This window comes from Dama dama, chromosome 7, assembly GCF_033118175.1.
Source record: "Dama dama isolate Ldn47 chromosome 7, ASM3311817v1, whole genome shotgun sequence".
Lineage (NCBI taxonomy): Eukaryota > Metazoa > Chordata > Mammalia > Artiodactyla > Cervidae > Dama > Dama dama.
This window is the reverse complement of record NC_083687.1, coordinates 15,214,213-15,235,075: the sequence shown is the minus strand read 5'-3', so window position 1 is coordinate 15,235,075 and position 20,863 is coordinate 15,214,213. Positions and strand designations below refer to the sequence as shown.

At 39.3% G+C, this 20,863-nt stretch overlaps 1 protein-coding gene and 1 pseudogene across 2 annotated transcripts in view; both read right to left on the bottom strand.

Annotated features, from left to right (window-relative positions):
* DNAH8 (dynein axonemal heavy chain 8) overlaps positions 1 to 20,863 on the bottom strand; it is a 318,410-nt gene that overhangs the window by 90,144 nt on the left and 207,403 nt on the right. For both annotated transcript variants that reach the window (XM_061146069.1, XM_061146068.1), the window contains exons 66-72: positions 20,240 to 20,455; positions 16,318 to 16,455; positions 14,560 to 14,687; positions 13,636 to 13,807; positions 11,522 to 11,677; positions 5,415 to 5,570; positions 3,592 to 3,774 (exon numbers count right to left, since the gene is read on the bottom strand). In XM_061146069.1, coding sequence (XP_061002052.1) covers positions 3,592 to 3,774; positions 5,415 to 5,570; positions 11,522 to 11,677; positions 13,636 to 13,807; positions 14,560 to 14,687; positions 16,318 to 16,455; positions 20,240 to 20,455 — 1,149 coding nt within the window. The remainder of the gene's footprint in view (positions 1 to 3,591; positions 3,775 to 5,414; positions 5,571 to 11,521; positions 11,678 to 13,635; positions 13,808 to 14,559; positions 14,688 to 16,317; positions 16,456 to 20,239; positions 20,456 to 20,863) is intronic.
* On the bottom strand, positions 15,413 to 15,897 carry LOC133059972 (small ribosomal subunit protein uS11-like; annotated as a pseudogene).

Here is a 20,863-nt window from a genome sequence, read left to right as displayed (position 1 = left end):
ACACCAGATACTTGACTTGACATAGTCAGTTGCCAATATAAATCCACTTTCCATTGTTTTGCATCTCCTTCTATCAGAAGGGCTAAATTAGATATTTGGAGGGTATATATTTTTTTCCTACATAAGTGATGCATTCTTAAAATTATACTTTGAAAAATTTTTTTCAAACTTTCAGAAAAGTTACAAGACTGGTACCATGAACTCTCATATACCGTTCACCTAGATTCATCAAATAACATTTGGCTTTACCATTATTTCTCTTTATAATATTTATTATTACTGCTGAACTGTGTGCATGTGTCATCATCCTTCACCTTTAAAAACTGAAACATATCTCCTAGGAAACAGGACACTCTCTTATACAACCATAGTGCAATTATCAAATTCAGAAAATGTAATATGACTACAATACTCATGCTAAATATAGAGTAAATTAAATTGTCTCAAAAGCATTCTTCACAGCATTCTTTTTTGATCTCACACGGAATCACACTGTACTTAGAACTGCATTTAAAATGTGTTTTTAAACTACTTATTTGAGAAAGTTTCTCAAAAAACTTTCAGAAATTCTGCCTAAATCAGTTTGTCAATGAAAACCCACAGCATGGCTTTCATCAGTACATCTACTATGGCTTGCATCATAACTTATGTGTAGGCTATATCCCTCTAACTAGATTCTGAGCATCTAGAGGGCAGGAACGTGTCCCCCTAAATTCATTTTTTTAAAAAGATGTATTTGCTTATTTTTGGTTGCCCTGGGTTTTTGTTGCTGTGGGTGGGCTTTCTCTAGTTGTGGAAAGCAGGGCTACTCCCTGTTGCGTGTGCGGGCTTCTCATTCCGGCAGCTTCTCTCGTTGGAGAGCACGGGCTCCAGGGCGCACATGCTTCAGGTGCGGCTCCAGGCCCCAGAGTGCTGGGTCACTGGTTGCAGCACACGGGCTCTTGTGGTACATGGGCTTAGCTGTCACTTGGCATGTGTGAATCTTCCCAGAACCGTGGTCGAACCCATGCCCTCTGCATTGGCAGGTGGATTCTTAACCACTAGACCACAAGGGATACTCCCTCCTACCCATTCATTTTTCAAAATGCAGCAGAGAGTCAGACACGACTAGGCAACTGAGCACACTTGCTAGCAGAGACAGGCCTAACACCTTGTCCTCTAACGCCAAAGCTAGTGCATACTGCCATTGTACTAGTGGTTTGGGGGTGTTTGATGGGTTAGCGGTAAGATCGTGGCTGCACGGGCAGTGAAGTCAAGTGTTAGTCACTCAGCTGTGTCTGACTCTTTGTGACCCCATGGACTGTAGCCCACCAGGCTCCTCACCCATGGGATTTTTCAGACAAGAATACTGGAGTGGGTTGCCATTCCCTTCGCTGGGGGATCTTCCCAACCCAGGGATCAAACCCAGGTCTCCCATACTGCAGGTGGATTCTTTATCATCTGAGCCACAAGGGAAGCCCAAGGGGAATAAATAATGAATAGTCTGCATTAAAACAGTCGCCCCCTGGGTGGCAGTATAGGAATATGTGGACAAGATGAAATCTTGTTAGCATCCTTTTCAGTGTGATATGGAAAAACAAGCATTGTGGTACAGTGGACACTTGTGAGTTTACAGCACGACCTCTAAGTACAGCTTATCTACGAGGCTTGGCAGGGTGGAAAGTTCATGTGCTCTTATGGGTTAAGACCTTATTCTCCCTGGTCTCCATTTGTTCATCTGTAAAGATGGGGGTATAAGAGCAGGATTGTTAGGAAGGTTAAACATCACAGTCATGAGAGTCCATGGACCAGTCTTGTAACTTTTCTGGAAGTTTGAAGATTTTTTTTCGAAGTGTAATTTTAAGAATTCTTATTTGTATAGGAAAAAAAAAAAAACCCTCTGACCATTGCAGACTAAGTGTTTTTTCCAGCAAGGTTGGTATAAGTACCTAAGCACCTCTCTTGAAGAGGAAGCTCAAGCCTAGAGGAGTGGGTGTAGGGTGCTCTGGGGATGAGGAGTGTACCCTACACAGCGGAATGGCCTGCCTTAAGAAGTTAGCGAAGCTTGCATTGGGGATCTAAACCAATGAGGCAACATCTCAGAACAGACCAATAGCACCAGGTAGACCAAGAAGGAAGGACTGATTTTCAATAGTTGAGACCATATGGCCTTTTTTTTGTTTTTTTATTTGTTTTCATTTATTTATATTAGTTGGAAGCTAATTACTTTATAATATTGTAGTGGTTTTTCCCATACATTGATATGAATCAGCCTGGCCTTAAGAGGTGATAGAGGCAGTGAACTGAGGGGCCTATGCTCTCTGCCAGACTCTAGAAGTGAGAGAGTTCCCTTTCTGGGTTGCATAAACCCTGGGCTGTTTTTTTGGAAACTAAGATCACACAGCTAATGACAGTGGAAGCTGGGACTGGCCCCTTTCACCCCACTACACTGGCTGTCTTTCAAGGGCTTGCCCCAAGTCAGCCATTTCTTATTAACCAGGTGGGATTCTACTTCTCATTTTACTGAGCCCTCTATTTTTTTGGTGTCAGTATCTTTCCCTTTTTGAATCTTTCCTTTGTATCTGTTGCCATCTGTTCACGTCTCTTCTTTTCCTCCTTTTCCACCATTCTTTCCCCCACCCTCCCATTACTATTTCTAACCTGGCCTTCTCCTTGAAGCCTTAATACTAAAATTAGTTGTGCTATGCTATATGCTAACTGTCTTTCAGTCGTGTCCAACTCCTTGCAACCCCAAGGGCCATAGCCCACCAGGCTCCTCTGTCCATGGGATTCTCCAGACAAGAATACTGGAGTGGGTTGCCATTTCCTCCTCCCGGGGATCTTCCTGATCCAGGGATCAAACCCACGTCTCTTATGTCTCCTGCATTGGCAGGCACCTAGGAAGCCCTTAAAATTAGTTATATTTAAGCAAATATAAACTTACTCAGATTTTATGAAAATATATTTTATACAATAAAAATATATAAAATTATATTTTATTTATAACATTTAAGGTTTTCTGAGCTTTATCTTAAAACTTAGTTTATCAGGCCCTTAAAATTTTCCAGCTTTAAATTGCTCTTTGTTTTATTAGAACTGTCAATTATACTTAATTTCTCTGCTTCAGTATAAATTTTATTTAATTAAAATAAAAGTAAGGCTCCCTGCATCATTAGATTATTAGAGTGAGGTAGTATCAATTATAGCCAAGTATATCAATTACTATTGCAGTGTAGTAGTTAAAACTACTAATAATATTCATCCAGAGCAATTTCTTTTTCTTCAGGATCATCATTTCATTGAATTTTTCAGGTGAAACTCAAGATTATTCATCTATAGGGCTGTAGATATGAAAGTCAATACACCCAAAGCCTTAAAGTCAGAAGTAGAGAGTGGTGTGTGTGTGCACATGTGCTTTCAGGGATCAGAAAAGAGGTGAGTTGCATGATTTCTCAACAAGACTTGAGACTACAAAACAAATATTTACGCTAACAAAGGTAAATATGATTTGCTTCATTTTTTCCTTTCCATATATTCAACAATTTCCTAATACATTAAAACATTATTATAATTTATTATAAGTAGAAGTTCTTTACCTTGAGAAATTATTACCTGTTTCTCTGTTAGAATTACCCTCCTCAGTAACTGGTTCTCAAGTCCTTTCATGGTAACAGTAAAATCAATGACTGACGTTTTAGCATTGATCTCAGGGGTAAAGGCAGGGTTTGGTAACTTTGTCGTAATATAAAGTTTAAATGTATCCATGACATCACATTCCTTATCGCCAACTTTCACCTACATCAATTCAAATATTAAATTACACACAGCTTAAAGGGCAGACAAAGAATTTGGGTTCAATTTAGGAGGGAATTTACCAAAGGTCAATGCAGTGAAACTTGAATGAATTACAAAAACCAGTTGTAAAATTTTAATCACTGAACTTATATGATAAATCATACTCTCCTAGAATAATTTAAACTTGTGGTTTAAATTCTCTTCCTGCCTGAAGATGATTTTAGCCATGACGCCAAGAAAATTAAATGAAAAATTTATCCAAAACAAATGTTGAATAAAGCAGTGGTCCCCAACCTTTTTTGGTACCAGGGCCTGGTTTCGTGGAGGACAGTTTCTCCATGTACTGGGGCGGGGGGTGGTTTCAGAATGATTGAGGCACGTTACATTTATTGTGCACTTTATTTCCATTATTATCACATTGGCTCCTCCTCAGATCATCAGGCATTATATCCCAGAGGTTGGGGGCCCCTGGAATAAAGGAAAACTCAGACTTGTCTAAGATTTGACTGCTTTTCTCCACCAGAGGAAATTTCCTACTACAGAAATTTGTTGTGTTTATAAGAAGTGCTATTTCTTTTTGCATTTCACAGTCATATCTGAAGTACATTTGACAAGAGAAAGGATTAATGAAACTTTTAGAGGAAAAAAACTGGCATTTTAAGATAAACATAACTTATCTTAAACATAACAATTTTCAGTGTATCAAAAACAACTGGGCTTGCTATCTAAAACTCAGGTGGAAATTCTAAAATTTTAAATGACTTAAATTTTTAATTAATATTAATCTTGCATGTGAGTGAAAACCACATCACTAAGGCACTAATTCTCAGGCATCACAGCCTTCACATTGCAGGTAAGAATCTGGGTCTTTTAAAAGCCCTTTCAGGAATGGACGTACTAAAACCTCCTTTGGCATATTAAATATGGCATAGGAAAGAATTCACACTATGAAGAACATTCCTCTAAATAAATCTCTTTATTTAACAAGAAAATTGGCATTCTTATTCACTGATATTCATGAAATTAAATTATTCAGAGCAAAAAATTCTCGATCAGATATGCCGTCAATTCAGTAAAACTGAAGAAAACTAAAAGTAAAGAATGAAACCAATTAAAAAAGAAACACTTGTACTGAAAACAGTTCATGTTATCACCAGTCATCAGAAACCATATTCTACTGCTTCCAGCAAAGTTTGTGAGCTTGAATTGAAAGTTAATAGAGAAATAAAATCAATGTCCCTAGACTTCATTAAAAATGCCATTTTATTCAGTGAGGAAACACAGGTTTTACTGTACAGAAGTATACATGGTTTGGAAACCACCTTTCTCAGAGCTGCTAAAATATACACATTTTGTGTGTAACAATAGTAATAATAATCACCAGACGCCTTTCCTTCATATCTTGTTTAGTTTCAGATAAATGGCTATTGTTAGCAAGATACTGTTCTCCCCGCTGTATATATATACACATATATGTTACATATATATATATATATATTTTAAGGAAAACACTAAATATGAGTTTGGAAATAATTCTTTCAGCATGTCAAATACTACCACCTGAAGAAAACTGCCTTCGCTGCTGTGCTCAAAAAGATAAGTAGATGTCACCATTGCTCTTTTCTTTTTTCAAAGCTCACCTTGAAAGTGGTGCCTGATTTAATAAAATTCTTCTCTAATACATTATCCAAGGCTGGATCCAGCTCTTCACGGATGTCCTCAATAAGAAGGGGTCGGCCCAAGGAAAGACTGTCCTCCAGGTGTGTGCGGAAATATTTATGGTTCAGAGAGGTTACCTAAAAATAAAGAGTTCATTGCTGCAGAAGTGTTACAAAGAATGTGCCTGTTCCTGAGTAGAAACCAGAGATATTTGGGCAAGGGACTAAGAATTCTAATAACTGTACAGGAAGCCTTAATTATAAATATAAAAGTAACAAACAAAACATAATTTTCAAAACTTGGGGGGTCATGACTTTGTGGAAGCCCTGGGTGTGTAATGGGGGTCTCTCCGACTGAAAGAGAGGCAAGTGTCATTCCTTAGTTGGAAGTCAGATCTCTGCTCTGGCAGGTGGAAGAGAGGTAATCAAGAATTAACCCTTTAAACTTACATAGCTACAATCATTCAAAGAAAGCAAACTAATTTGCATCTTTGTGATACTCACTCATCTTCTCAGGACAACTATGAGATGAATAAGTGATTTTTTAAAAAGCATAGGGATGTCAGAGATGACATACTGAATCAATCTAAGGTTCATCCATATATTCTGTCTCTAACAGTGGCATAACATAAGAATATGGTATTTTGCATAAAATCAACCTAAAAGACTATACTTTTTAAAAATATTCTTACATTAAAATAAATTAGGATTCTGAATGTCTAAAAATGTCTCCATTTTTAGATCAATGTTCGTTATTAGTTAAAACACACCAACTGGGCTAGTTGATTTTTGCCTTAGTCAACTGACTTGGAACTCTTTACTTCTCCACTGATCTCTCCCTCTGCCTAAGTGTGAGGATTCCCAAATGTTCAGTCCTCAACTCTCCACCTTCTTATCCTCTATTGTCTGAATTCAACTATTGCCTTTATGCTACTGTGAGTGCTGATCTTAAGATACAAGAGAGGACTTCCCTGGTGGTCCAGTGGTTAAGACACTGGGCTTCCACAGCAGGGGCATGGATTCTATCCATGCACTAAGAACTAAGAGTTTAGACAGACAGTAATGACAACCCTATATGCAAGACAGCAAAAGAGACACAGATGGAAAGAACAGACTTTTGGACTCTGTGGGAGAAGGCGAGGGTGGGACGATATGAAAGAATAGCACTGAAACATGTATATTACCATATGTAAAATATATGACCAGTGCAGGTTCAACGCATGAAGCAGGGCATCAAAGCTGGTGCTCTGGGACAATCCAGATGGATGGGGTGGGGAGGAAGGTGGGGGGGTTCAGGATGGTGGGACACATGTACACCCACGGCTGATTCATGTCAATGTATGGCAAAAAGCACCACAAGACTGTAAAGTAATCAGCTTCCAATTAAAATAAATTAAAAAAAAAAGATCCCTCATGTCACAAGCAGCCAAATAAACAGAAGAAAAAAAATGAAAACTTAAAAAAAATGAAAAAGGAAGATCCACTGAGACATCAGGTGATTAGGAGGGTGAAATTTAAAAATATCATCTCTCATTTGCAATGAAAAAAGGTGTGGAATTGAAAAATAAGTTTATCTTTGTCCTGTTTTGATCAAAACAGAAATAACTAAAAACAGAAAATCTTGCACACTATAGAAGTTTTTCCCCTAGATGGATAGCTTTATTTATATAAATGATGTACTGTGCAAGGTAAGGTAAATGATAAGGTAAATGAATCCAAACAAAGAGCTTTAACTAGCTTATCTAAATAAGATGAAATAAGGTCCCAAGAAGACTGAATGTAATTGTCCTGCTCTATTCCCCAAGAAGCAAACTCTGTTTTTGTGATGTCTATCCCAAGTGTGATGGTTAATTTTATGTGTCAACTTGACTGGGCTAAGGAATGCCCAGATAGCTGGCAAGCATTATTTCAAGGTGCGTTTGTGAGGTTGTTTCTGGAAGAGATTAGCATTTGAGTCGACAGTCTGAATAAAGATTATGGCCCATGTAGGTGGGCATTGTCCTATCCATTAAGAACCTGAACAGAACAGAAAGCTGGAGGAAGCGCCAATTTGTTCTCTGCATAGGTTAGGACATCCATCTTCTCCTGCCCTTGGACATCAGCTCCTGACCCTGGGGACTTCAGACTGGGACTGGGACTGACCCCACTGGCTCCCACGGTTCTCAGGCCTTCAGAGTTTGGACTGGAATGACACCACCAGCTTTCCTGGGGCTCCAGCCTATAGACAGCAGATCAGGGACTTCTCAGCCTCCATAAGTTCATGAGCCACCCCTTCATAATAAGTCTCTTTCTATGTATCTGTACCTGGATATCCTTTTGGTTCTGTTTCTCTGAAAAACCCTGACTAATATACCAATTAAAGAAATAATTTCAAACTGTTGATTTATTAAATCACCTTTTAACCACCTTTAATATTTTTGTAAACTTGAAGTATTATCTTGGAGTCATAGTTTCGGGTTGGAGTCACTTGATTTTTCTCATGGAGGAATACTGTGTGGCGGCCACCATGAAAGCCTGCATCACCCGCACAGACACTCTGGAACTAGGTCTTTACTCAGTGAATTCTTCACAGGGGAATTAAGCAAATACATTCTTTATTCAGAAGTCAGAGCTATAGGTGCTGGAGATGGCTTTGAAGATGACCTTGGCAAAGCTGCCAAGGTGAAATGCAGCCCTGGACATGCCAAATATGTTTTGTTTTTCATTTATAAAGTGTTCCATTTTTCATTTTGCCTTCCTTACCGAGCACAGAAATGATGGTTTTGTTTCATTTTCTTTTCATTTATGTGTGTTTGTGCATGTGCTTATCCACATACTCAGAAAAATACTATGCTGTCTGAGTAAAAAAGATGCAGTTCAATTTACATACATCCCAGCAGTTGATGCTTTTTAAAATAAGAAGTATCTGTGATATATTTCTCTTACTTCCTCAGGAAGCTTCTTGGGATGAGGCTGCATCAGGAAGGACATGGCTGAAGACTATCAATGAATTAAATGGAGAAATAAAGCCATGATCAGAAAAATTAAGACTAAGATGAGCAGGGAGATCAACAGCCAGCGGTGGCAAGAGGAGTGAAGACCGGAGCAAGGAACAAGTTACAGCTGAGCTGGGTCCAGGGCGCTGAGTTCAGGAGGAGGAACACTCTGGTACATGCCACGCACGCACTTCTGTGTATACAGCTCCTCAGAAGCTACATTCCCATCAACCCCACTTTCCTTAACTCTTCCCCTCCACTCCTACTCTCTGATCTTTGCCAGGATTTTTCTGAGTTTTCTAAGTCAACACAGATTGGAGTCTTAATAAGGTTAGAGAATCTTGGGGGTGCTCCAGAGCAATAGGCAATGTCCCCATGCCTGTAAAGTCTTGATCTCAGAAGGAAATCTTTCACTATTTCACCACTAAATGTGGTGTTTCTTGTAGGCTTTTTGTAAATACCCTATCTGATTAATGAAGGGTCCTCTTAATCTTGGGCTTCCCTGGGGGCTCAGATGGTAAGGAATCTGCCTGCAACGCAGGAGACCCAGGTTTGATCTGGAAGATCCCCTGGAGAAGGAAATGGCTAGCCACTTCAGTATTCTGGCCTGGAGAATTCCATGAACAGGGGAGCCTAGCGGGCTCCTGTCCAAGGGGTCACAAAAAGTTGGACATAACTGAGTGACTAACTCTTTCTCCTAATCTCAGTTTGCTATAAGTTTTGATTTTACCAACTACTTTTTCTGCATTTATCAAGATGACCACATGATTTTTTCTGGTTTTTTTTTTTTTCTGTAATTATCACACACTTTAATTCATTTAATTCAATAAATGCACAAAATATAAAGGTGGCATAAAACCATAAATCTAACAAGAAGTTTATGGAGTTGTTGTTGTTGTTCAGTTGCCCAGTCATATCCAACTCTTCATGGCCCCATGGACTGCAGAACACCAGGCCTCCCTGTCCCTCACCATCTCTGGGAGTTTGCCCAAGTTTATACTATAAGTGAAAGTAACTCAGTCATGTCCGACTCTGTGCAACCCCATGGACTGCAGTCCATGGAATTCTCCAGGTCAGAATACTGGAGGGGGTTAGTTGTTCCCTTCTCCAGGGGATCTTCTCAACCCAGGGATCAAACCCAGGTCTCCTGCATTGCAGGAGACCTCTTTACCTCTCCTTTTTACCAGCTGAGCCACCAGGGAAACCCAAGAATACTGGAGTAGGTAGTTTATCCCTTCCCCAGCGGATCTTTCCGACCCAGGAATCAAACTGGGGTCTCCTGCATTGCAGGTGGATTCTTTACCAGTTGAGCTACCAAGGAAGTCCAGTTTATAATATAGTAGAGACAAAAGAAAAATATGCAAAGAACAGTAATTTAAAGCATACTTCTAGTCCAGAACAGAAACACAAGGTGTGTGAGGCATCAGGACAGGCTATATGAAGCTGTGGATTCAGGCAGGTCTGGTGAAAGGTAGTATTGGATGTGGACTCTGAATAATGCTCAAGACTTTCATCTTGGATATAAGTAAAGTGGGCAGTTGGGTGGAGGAAACATTCTGGTTAGTATAATAGACATACTGCAAGCAAAACTTTGGGTCCATAAGGCTTGGAACTCGGAACAACGTCAAGGAAACAGAGAATAGTTCATATTGTAATACTGAATTGAAATATCAATGTCACAGGATCCTCAAAGGAGCCAGGAATGTTGAAATCCTGCCCATGCCTACCTCTACCTTAAGATTAACACCTTGGTAGACTCTAACTCCAATGCTGAACTCCAGAGTATGAGCAAGTACCTGAGTTAGGCTGGAGCAAGTGACTTTAAACTGAAGAATCACAAGTCCTGTGCTTGTCATTTTCCTATAAGCACAATCTCAGGGCCCAGAATAAAAGCCTCATCCAATATGAGCAAAAGCAATACAGCCAGGGAAATGGACAGAGAGAAAGAAAGTGAGATCAAGAAAGATCACAAAAGAGAGAAAATAACCAGGGCCAAGACTTCCCTGGTGGTCCACTGGCCAAGACTCCCTGCTCCCAAAGCAGGGGGCCAGGGTTTGATTCCTGTTCAGGGAACTAGATCTCACATGATGCAACCAAGGGTTCACATCAATTCAGCTTAGTTCACTCGCTCAGTCATGTCCGACTCTTTGTGACTCCATGAACCACAGCACACCAGGCCTCCCTGTCCATCACCAACTCCCAGAGTCCACCCAAACCCATGTCCATCGAGTCTATGATGCCATCCAACCATCGCATCCTCTGTCGTCCCCTTCTCTTCCTGCCCTCAGTCTTTCCTAGCATCAGGGTCTTTTCCAATAAGTCAGCTCTTCGCATCAGGTGGCCAAAGTATTGGAGTTTCAGCTTCAGCCTCAGTCCTTCCAATGAACACCCAGGACTAATCTCCTTCAGGATGGACTGGTTGGATCTCCTTGCAGTCCAAGGGACTCTCAAGAGTCTTCTCCAACACCACATTTCAAAAGCATCAATTCTTTGGCGTTCAGCTTTCTTTATAGTCCAACTCTCACATCCATACATGACCACTGGAAAAACCATAGCCTTGACTAGACAGAACTTTGTTGGCAAAGTAATGTCTCTGCTTTTTACTGCAACTAAAAAGACATCTCGTGTCACAACTAATACCCAGGGCAGTTAAATAAATAAATAAATATTTTTAAAAAGGAAATAATACATGTAAATCCATGGCTAATTCATGTCAATGTATGACAAAAACCACTACAATATTGTAAAGTAATTAGCCTCCAACTAATAAAAATAAATGAAAAAAAAGATTATATGAGAAAGGCAAGGACAGGCCATATATAATTAAAATTTTTATAATTTACCAAAAAAAAAGAGTCTTCTTGATACTTTACTTTGTGTTCTGCAAGACTGACTCCATCAATAGAAATAAAGGCATAAATCCCCCATGGGAAAAAAAAAAAAAAAGGAAGTAATCAGAGCCTTTGCCCCAAATCACTGTCACAAAACTCAAAGGTGTGAATTAGCAAACAACTATCATAGAGATGACAATTTAATGACTGAAAGATTCAACTGAAACTGTGGGAAAACGTTATGATTTCAAAATTACTTTCCCACCCACCAAATAGTACATACCTGCAAGTCGTTTTCTTTTTCCTTTGATTTAATCCACGTTTTGCCTTGAGTTTGTGGGTCTATGAGGAGTGGGTATCTGGTGGCCTTTGTCACAATGATGCCATTCTGAATTGAGAGGTCATCTCCTGGTAAGCCCTGCAGCCCCCACTCTCCAATCTGCATAACAGGAAATGGATGTGGCCATGCAAAGGAAGACAAGAAAGCTTTTTTTAGTAATTAACAATGCCCTTGGACTGCAAGGAGATCCAACCAGTCCATCCTAAAGGAGATCAGTCCTGGATGTTCATCGGAAGGACTGATCTGAAGCTGAAACTCCAATACTTTGGCCACCTGATTCGAAGAACTGACTCATTGGAAAAGACCCTGATGCTGGGAGGGATTGGGGGCAGGAGGAGAAGGGGACGACAGGATGAGATAGCTGGTGGCATCACCGACTTGATGGACATGAGTTTGAGTAAACTCTGGGAGCTGGTGATGGACAGGGAGGCCTGGCGTGCTGTGATTCATGGGGTCGCAAACAGTCGGACACGACTGAGCAACTGAACTGAACTGAACTGAACAATGCCACAAATAATTTAAAATTTGGACTTTATTTTTCAGATTAGGACTATGCAACATTCATGTAAAAAAACTCAAACTTACAAATGTGAACCAAATAACACAAGTTAAACAAATTTGTCATCTAATAAATCCTTTTCCTAGTAACTGGAGACTGGGTGGGACCTAGATGGGCTGGAGTTAGCAGAGACAATGAATATTCTGAGAAGTCAAGAGTAGGCAAGCCCTAAGGGTTCAGCCTCTGAAATTTCCCCTTCCTGCTCTCTGGTTCTGCTTACATGGGGTAAGGGGCACTGCACAGCTGGAGGCAGAGAAGTTAGGGGACAAGAAATATTACATTGGCAGGAACTCATCAATGACTTTTCTAAATATTCCTTTCAAAATCAAGAAGGCTCTGTGCTCAGTCACTCTGTCATGTCCAACTCTTTGTGACCCCATGAACTGTAGCCTGCCAGGCTCCTCTGTCCATGGAATTTTCCATGCAAAAATACTGGAATTGGTTGCCACTTCCTACTCCAGGGGATATTCCCGATCCAGGGACAGAACCTGCAACTTCTGCATTGACAGGTGGACTCTTTACCACTGTGCCACCTAGGAAGCCTGACTCCACATGGTCAATAAAATCACCCAAGATGCAGAGAAGCCCCCACCTTGGTTAAATTATCTTAGCTCCTCCGAAGGCCATAATCAGTGTGTTTCCAATACATTATCTAGTCCCTGTAGGGACCAGCTGAACACTGTTTGGATTGGAAAAGATAACTTTTTGACTTTTAAATAGAGATAACTTGAAATTAATAGCTTGGCTTCCCTAAGGAAACTGCAACTGGGGAGCATATTTACAAATCAAAAATCAGCTCGTGAATACAAATTGCTTGAAAAGCATTTAATACTGCAAGAGGTCTGTAAGATAGACTGAAAATTGACAATGGCATCAAATTGCTAGCGAGAAAGGTTAGTCTAGCAGCACATGCTATCACTCAGTGATGCCAGAATGTGCTATTGTATTACACTGTTAAACATTAAAAAAAGATAATAATCAAAAGAAAGTTAATAATACCAATACTTACAGCCTAGCCAATGTCTACATCTTCCCAGAATGTTTGTAAGAGAATGAGATCAATAAGAGTGGTGTAAATAATGGAGGGTTATAAGAAGAGCTCAATATTAGCAAGCCTGTAGCTCAAAAATTATCTTATCACTCAAAGCAGTGCAATTGAAGACACGGGTTTGAAACCTGGGTTGGGAAGATCCTCTGGAGAAGGAAATGGCAACCCCCTCCAGTATTCCTGCCTGGAGAATCCCATGGACAAAGGAACCTGATGGGCCACAGTCCATGGAGTCACAAAGAGTTGGACCTGACTGAGAGACCAATTTGAAAGCAAGATTTCTTAAAATGCAAAAGAACTTTTGTACCACAAAGAAAAAAATTTTTGTCATGCTTCAGTATTTTGAAAATGATCTTTCCAATTAAATGCAAAAAGAGTAAGTCAGGCATACCTTGATTTCTTGTGAATAAAATGAAATTCAACTAATGATATAAGGAAAGTAACACTTACTGTTGGAGGATCCACCAACATTGAAATAAGATTCAGGTTTTCAGTGAAAGGAATCTTCCGTGCTTTCAACTCCATCTCCCATTGCTCTTTCAGTAAATAGTTCCTAAATATCTGATTGAAAGGACCAAGGTAGGACAGGAATCCAGTGCATAGCAGAATATCACCTACAAGCCTGTTAAGAAACAATAAAGTGAATCACGAACATGTTTCAAGCTCTCCCAGTAAGGAATCTGAAAGGCCATCGGGCAGTTTCGTTACTAGGTCAAGTTCTTCTTTGCTCCCTGCTTAACACTTGGCAACAAGACACGGAGAGGATAAAGAAGCCTAAAGGCCCCAAACGGGGTAAGAGTGGTCTCATTTCGGGTAAGTCCAGGAGCAAGAAAGAGGCTCCTTCCTGAAGCCTAGAGGTCCTGAAGCTTGACTTCCAGATGAGGAAGAAACAAGTCCTGGTCCTCGTTCATATTCAGTCTTGATTAAACCACTACTTCTTTGTCATCTTCTTTCTTTTTTCTTTTGCCATTCTCCTACTCCCTTCTCATTCCCTCTCCTTCAGTTTTCAGAAGACACCAGCCCAAGATGCCCTTCCATCTAGAACAAACTCAGTCTACACTTTGAAAAACCTTGAGGTGAAAGGTTTAGAACTGGAACCAGTATCTAGATTGTTCTGGCAAATCCAGATGATATCAGAAGCATCCCTACACAAAAACTGAGTTAAAAAATGTTTCACCAAGTTTTCTTCTCTTCATTTTAGAGTCTGGGACTCAAGCTCTAAGCACTTTCTTAGATGGTGGGATCCCAGCAGGTGGACATGGAAACGGAGGAGAAAAGCACTTCAAGGAATCCGACTTTATGCTCCCCCATGTCACAAGAGGTGGCCTTTGGGGTGATGACAAAGAAGGAGAGCAATTATAACAAAGTTGATACCTATTAATCTGAGCTCTGAACTCTTTGCTTTGCTGAGTCCATCGGACTTTTTCTCCACTCAGTCCATCAATGAGGGTGGAAGCTGCCTGCATCTTTTTCCGGCACATGTCAGCATCATTAAGCAAATCCTACATTCATAAAAGGAGAATGTCTCAGAGAACTTTTTAAACTGCTTAATCAAACATCCATTATATTGACATGTAAAAATACCTGGAGGAATTTCTCAATGTGCAAAATAAATATAATCTAAAAATACACTGTCAGTAAAATTTTACGTATTAAATTCTTATAGTTCATTCATAATACAGTTATTTCACCTTACAAAATTTCAAAAGGAGTCATTTTGAAAGGGAGAATCCAAATTACATAGCTTAAATAGGATTTCTATTAAATATTTTCAAAACAATAAATATACCTTTTAAAGTCCTGGATTTAATAATGATTCTGAGTTCTTTGCAGTTTATAAAGGAATTTTTTTTTCTCCAGAAAAAAATCTACACAACACTAGTATGCTGCAGCCAGCTTGTATCAGCTCAAAGGAGTTAACTGTTAACATTTTTCAGAAAATTTGTGAGCTGGCGTTAAACACAGCCACTATTAAAAACTAAATTACATAAACTTACAATTAAGCCCATTATATTAAAGGTAATGAATAATCAAAATTCATCAATTCCTAATTGTTGACCGTATTTTTGTATTACCTATACTCCTGGGTTAAGTTCATCACATCTGCATTGGCAATAGTATATAATGGCATGCTCATCTTCTCTCTCAACTGCCTCATCCTGTCACACTGACAACTTAGACCTGACCTTGGGGGAGGCACCTAGAGCTCAGAAATAAGCAAACACTGCTAATCAAGGCTTTCTTCTCCCCTTGGCCCCCGCCCCCCACAAGCTGATCCTTTCCTGCAGGTGCTGTTGGAGGGGACAGGGTGACATCCTCAATCCGCCCACTTTTGATCCCTGAGCGGGTGAGGGCTCTGAGCACCGGCCCCTGGTCCAGGAGTCTGGTCCTATTTCCTCCTGTAGCCCGGAGTTTGATGTGGAGGGCAATGATGCCCAGCTCCTTGCATCTCTGGGCTACATCCTGGGCAGCCAACATGGCAGCATATGGAGAGGACTCATCCCGGTCAGCCTTCACCTTCATCCCATCAATTACATGGCAGATCGTTTCCTAGTCAGAAAGATCAGTGTCATGGACAAAAGCCCTGTTGAAGGATGCAACGATGTGGCACACACCAAATACATTTTCTCCTTCAGCCTCCTGAGGGCCCAAGTTGATGACCTGTTCTTCCTTCTTTTCTTTCCCTTTGCGAGGTGCCATTTACGCTCATCTTTTCCAGATTCCACCACCAGAAAGACAGCCAAGCTGACTGTTGAATGTTTACCACATCACCACTGCTACAACCTACACCATGAGGTCTTACTAGGATCCCCATCTGACAGTAAAGTTAGTATGTCAGTCACTTCCAACTGCACAATTCATAAGTCTCTAATACAGAGCCAGTGTTTTGACTCCAAAGTCAGTACTCCTGTGTATCACATCACAGCTTCTTCTTATAGAAAACAATTATTAAAAACAGAAAAAAGAATGTAGACTGTTGAAGGTTCAAAAAAATGTAGACATGGCCAGTGAGAAAGGGCATTCAGGTCAGTATTTTTTCATTGTAAACATATGCCTGATGCCTAAATACAACACATACTTAGGTACCATTTCAGTAAGTCATATTAGTAATTTCTGTATATTGAATCTCACCATTTTTTCATTCATTGCTGCATCAAATTTGGCTTGCACTTTATCCAGCTCAGCCTGTTTCTCATCCAGCAGTGCCTGGGCCTTGCCCAGCTCAGCATTGGCAACTGCCAAGCGGCCCTCCTGCTTGGCCAGGTTAGCCTTAGAAGGAAGAAGATGTGATTGGTATAGAGGTGTGCTGTGAAACTTCCATGCTTGTAATTGGTAAATAATAACATAAGTTACTACATAATTTTTGGTCTATTTGGAAGTTGTTTATTTCATTGTCTTCAGCCGGGGAAGCAGAAAAATGTCATTGAAGTTCCTTTTTTTCCTTTTAATTATTAAGGTTCAATGTGGAAAACACAGAAATGTATGGGAAGGAGAAAAATAATCACTCATGATTTTACACAGAAAAGAGTCTATGAGTACTGTGTTAACAAATGGATAACTACCATTTTGATTTTTTTTCACTTCGAGTAGTATAATCATTTCCTTACATCGTTAAACACTGTCTTTATGAACATTAGTTACATGGCTGTGTGATATCTCACGATTTGTATATATTGTAATTTCCTTAACTTCTGTGTACTTATATACATTTCTTCCCCCTCCCCCCATTTTAAACTGTTATAAATACTATTAAGTATGCAAACGTTTAGTATTGTTTTTGGGGTAAGAATTTTTGAAGTGAAATAAATGGCTGTAATGAAAAACAGTAGCTTTTCGTCTTTCTCTCAGTCCTACAGCATGATAATTACTTGTTTCTTATAAATTTCAAGTAATTAATCAGTAAAGTAATATAGCTCTAGAGCTTTCTGGGGTAGAAGTTCCTTCATAACTTTCTCATTTTCTTTCTCAATATTTGTGGTTTTGAAATTCGCTCTTTTTCTCGGGAAATTTTCATTTCACTTAGATTTCCTAATGTATTTACAAATAACTGTAAATTTTGCCTCAATTATTTAAATCTACAATCTGTGATTATATGGATTTATGCACTATAGGCATTTATTTTTGTGTATTTTCTTGTTGATTAGTTTTTGTATTTATTTATTTACCTATTTATTTGGTAGCGTTGGGTCTTAGTTGCGGCACTCGGGCTTAGTTGCCGCGCAGCAAGTGGGATCTTAGTTGCCTGACGAGGGGTGGAATCCACATCCCCTGCATTGGAAGGCAGATTCTTAACTACTGGATCACCAGAGAAGTCCCTGGTTAGTTTTTCATACATATCATATATATATAGCTGTTGTTCAGTCGCTAAGTCGTGTCTGACTCTTTGCGACCTCGAGGACTGCCGCATGCCAGGTTTCCCTGTCCTTCCCTATCTCCCGGAGCTTGCTCAAACTCATGTCCATTGAGTCAGTAATGCCATCCAACCATTTCATCCTCTGTTATTCCCTTCTCCTCCGGCCCTGAATCTTTCCCAGCATTGGGATCTTTTCCAATGAGTTGGCTCTTACATGTATGTGTATATCGCAAAGCACCAATTCTTTAATTTTGCTACTTTTTTTTCTGATTTTTCACCTTATTTTTATTAACTCTTTCTACTTTTAATAACCTTTGTGTGTGTGTATACATGTGTTTGTGCACACACACACACACACACACACACACACACACACACACACACATATATATATATCCTACTGTTTAGTTCTTTGGTTCACTTAAGGGTTAAGAAGCTAGCATTTTGGCCACCTCACAAAGTTTGACAGAAAACAACAAAATTCTATAAAGCAATTATCCTTCAACAAAAAATAAATAAATTTTAAAAGCTTTCATAACTAGATTTTTGTCATCATTTTCTAAACAGAATTGACTGGCTTTTTTTTTTTTAAGTGTTCTAATTTTATTGCTTATAGTCAGAGAATGTTTCAGCAATTTTTGCCTTTGGGGATTGAATCAAAGTTTTCTTTTGGGACTGAGTATCATCAATTTTTGTAAATATTTCTTGGACACTAGAAATAATTTCATATACTTCGTTCATATTGAAGAAAGTCCAATGTAGCTATTCAAGCTTAAAAATAACATATTATAAAATCTCTATATAATTACTAATTTATGCCTACTCAGGACTGGCTACATAAAAGCACAAAATGAAACTGTAGAGCTCCTTGTTTAAAAATTATTAAGGACTTTAAAAGAGTGATAGCAGAGCATTAAGCCAAACACGGTCCCTTCTAAAGTTGGCCTTCTGCCTACCAGACCTGTCGTGGATTGATAATATATGCCATAATCTCAAATTATAGGAATTAAAAAAAAAACTCCACATAAACTATTAATGGATTTTTGCTTATGTAATTTGATGTTATTTTATTTATTTCATAAAGCATTATTACAATTAATTCTCACTGTGGATCGTAATTTTTACCCATAAAAATAACTTATGCTCTTACAAGTGCTTTTTTTTTTTTAAATTCTACACTTACAGTAATATTTCTTCCTTGGTATCTGTTAGTTTGAGTGTATTTGCTATATTTGCTCATCATTTCTCTTTGTTAAAACTCTTATTTTTATTTTATTTTCTATTTTTCTTCGAGTTACCTCTGTGCACAATTTAAAGGGTCAGCCATTTCTATAAGGCTTATTATTAAAACAGTAACCCCCTGCCCACTTGCTCACCACTTTCAATTCCACAGAACAACCACTTCCAACACTTCTAGCTTTGTGGGATGGGCTGGGGGCGGGGAGTGGGGATATTATGTGTTTGGGTGGTATATTTTGTTAATCTTTTGCACTCCTGAAAATGTATTTTTGTTCTCTCAGACATAAAGGACAATCTGGCCCAGTATAGATGATATGTGTGCGAGAGAAAGAGGGAGATAGAATGTGTTTATCCCTTAACACTTAAATTGCATCCTTAAGAATATCTTTTGGGGACTTTCCTGGTGGCCTGGTAATAAAGACTTTGACTTCCAATGCAGGGGGTGTGGGTTTAATCCCAAGGAGCAAGGATTCCACAAGCCTTGGGGCTGAAAAACCAAGACAGAAAACAAGCAATTCTGTAACAAATTCAATAAAGACTATAAAAGTGGTCCACATCAAAAAAAAAAAAAAAGAATGTCTTTTTGTTCCCTCATACATTGAGGATAAGGAAATGGCAACCCACTCCAGTATTCTTGCCTGGAGAATTCCATGGACAGAGGAGCCTGGCAGGCTACAGTACACGGGGTCACAAAGAGTCGGACATGACTGAGCAACTATCACTCACTTGCTCACACTGAGGGCAGTTTGGTCAGACACTGAATTTTTAGAGGCCAGTAATTTCCTCTGCATATGTTTTTCTGTTACTTTCTAGTATTTAGGGTTGTGGCAAGACTGTGATGTCCTGATTTCTCTTCTTTTGTAAGCCATCTTTTAAATTTTGTTTCTTAGGTGCCTATAAGCATCTCTTCCTGTCTTTGAAATTTAAAATATTTCTAGGTGTTGATCTTAATTTTCATAAATTTTGTTTGGAATACAGTAATCACATTCAATCTCCAAACCTAATCACCAAACTTAAAGATATGGCCAATTTTCTTTCATGATAGCTCAGTCATGTCTGACTCTGCAACCTGGAATTCTCCAGGCCAGAATACTGGAGCGGCCTTACCCTTCTCAGAAGATCTTCCTGACCCAGGAATCGAACTGGGGTCTCCTGCATTGCAGGTGGATTCTTTACCAGCTTGAGCTACCAGGGAAGCCCCAATTATTATTCCTAATAAATTCATGCCTTGTTTAAGTTAACAAGTTGGTTTTGGTTTCCTGTCTGTGATGCTAAGAAGCATGCAACAGTTATAAAAAAGAATGAGAGACTGTGACAGGGCATACAGAGAAAAAGAAAAATCTGGTAATGGAGAAACCTACCTTTATTAGTCTAAATTATGCTTTGTTTTTTAACGGCAGTGATACTGATGACTGAGTTTATTAAACACTGATTTACTGGGAGAAGGAGGGAAATTTTTACCTTCAGAGGCAACACTTCTCTGTTGACACCATAAAATGTTGCCATAGCAAGTGTCCAAGACAGCAGACCAGCCACATTCCCACAGACTTTTTTGGCACTTTCAAAAGTGTAATCATCCATGTTAAAATATGGCTGCAATAACTCAACAGTCTCTTCATTTATTGTGTCCTTGGGGAACTGCTGAAGACTCCACAGGAATCCTGTTGCACTCATCAACTGGAAAACAGTATTACAGCCTGTAAGCTCTGGAAGAAAATACATACTTTCTTTTTGAGTTAGTATGTACTTCTAAACTGAATTTTTTTCAAAGAAGTAATAATTGATTGGCTCTAAACATACAAATCAAGACTATGGCAGTAGTCAGCCTAAAGCTGTAAATTGCAAGTTGTCTTCCCGTTTCCATGGAGAAGAGCAAAGAAGAAAAGCAATGTAAGTTTCCCATCTAGTGAGTGCGTCTAAATGCCACCAACCACACAAGCCCCTTTTTAGGGACTGAGTTGGGTTCACATCAAGATTGTGCTAATACTTCCTTCACTGAGTAATATGCATTTAAGTGCATATTATGGGTTTTTTTTTTAATTGGACTGTAGTTGCTTTACAATGCTGTGTTAGTTTCTGCTGTAA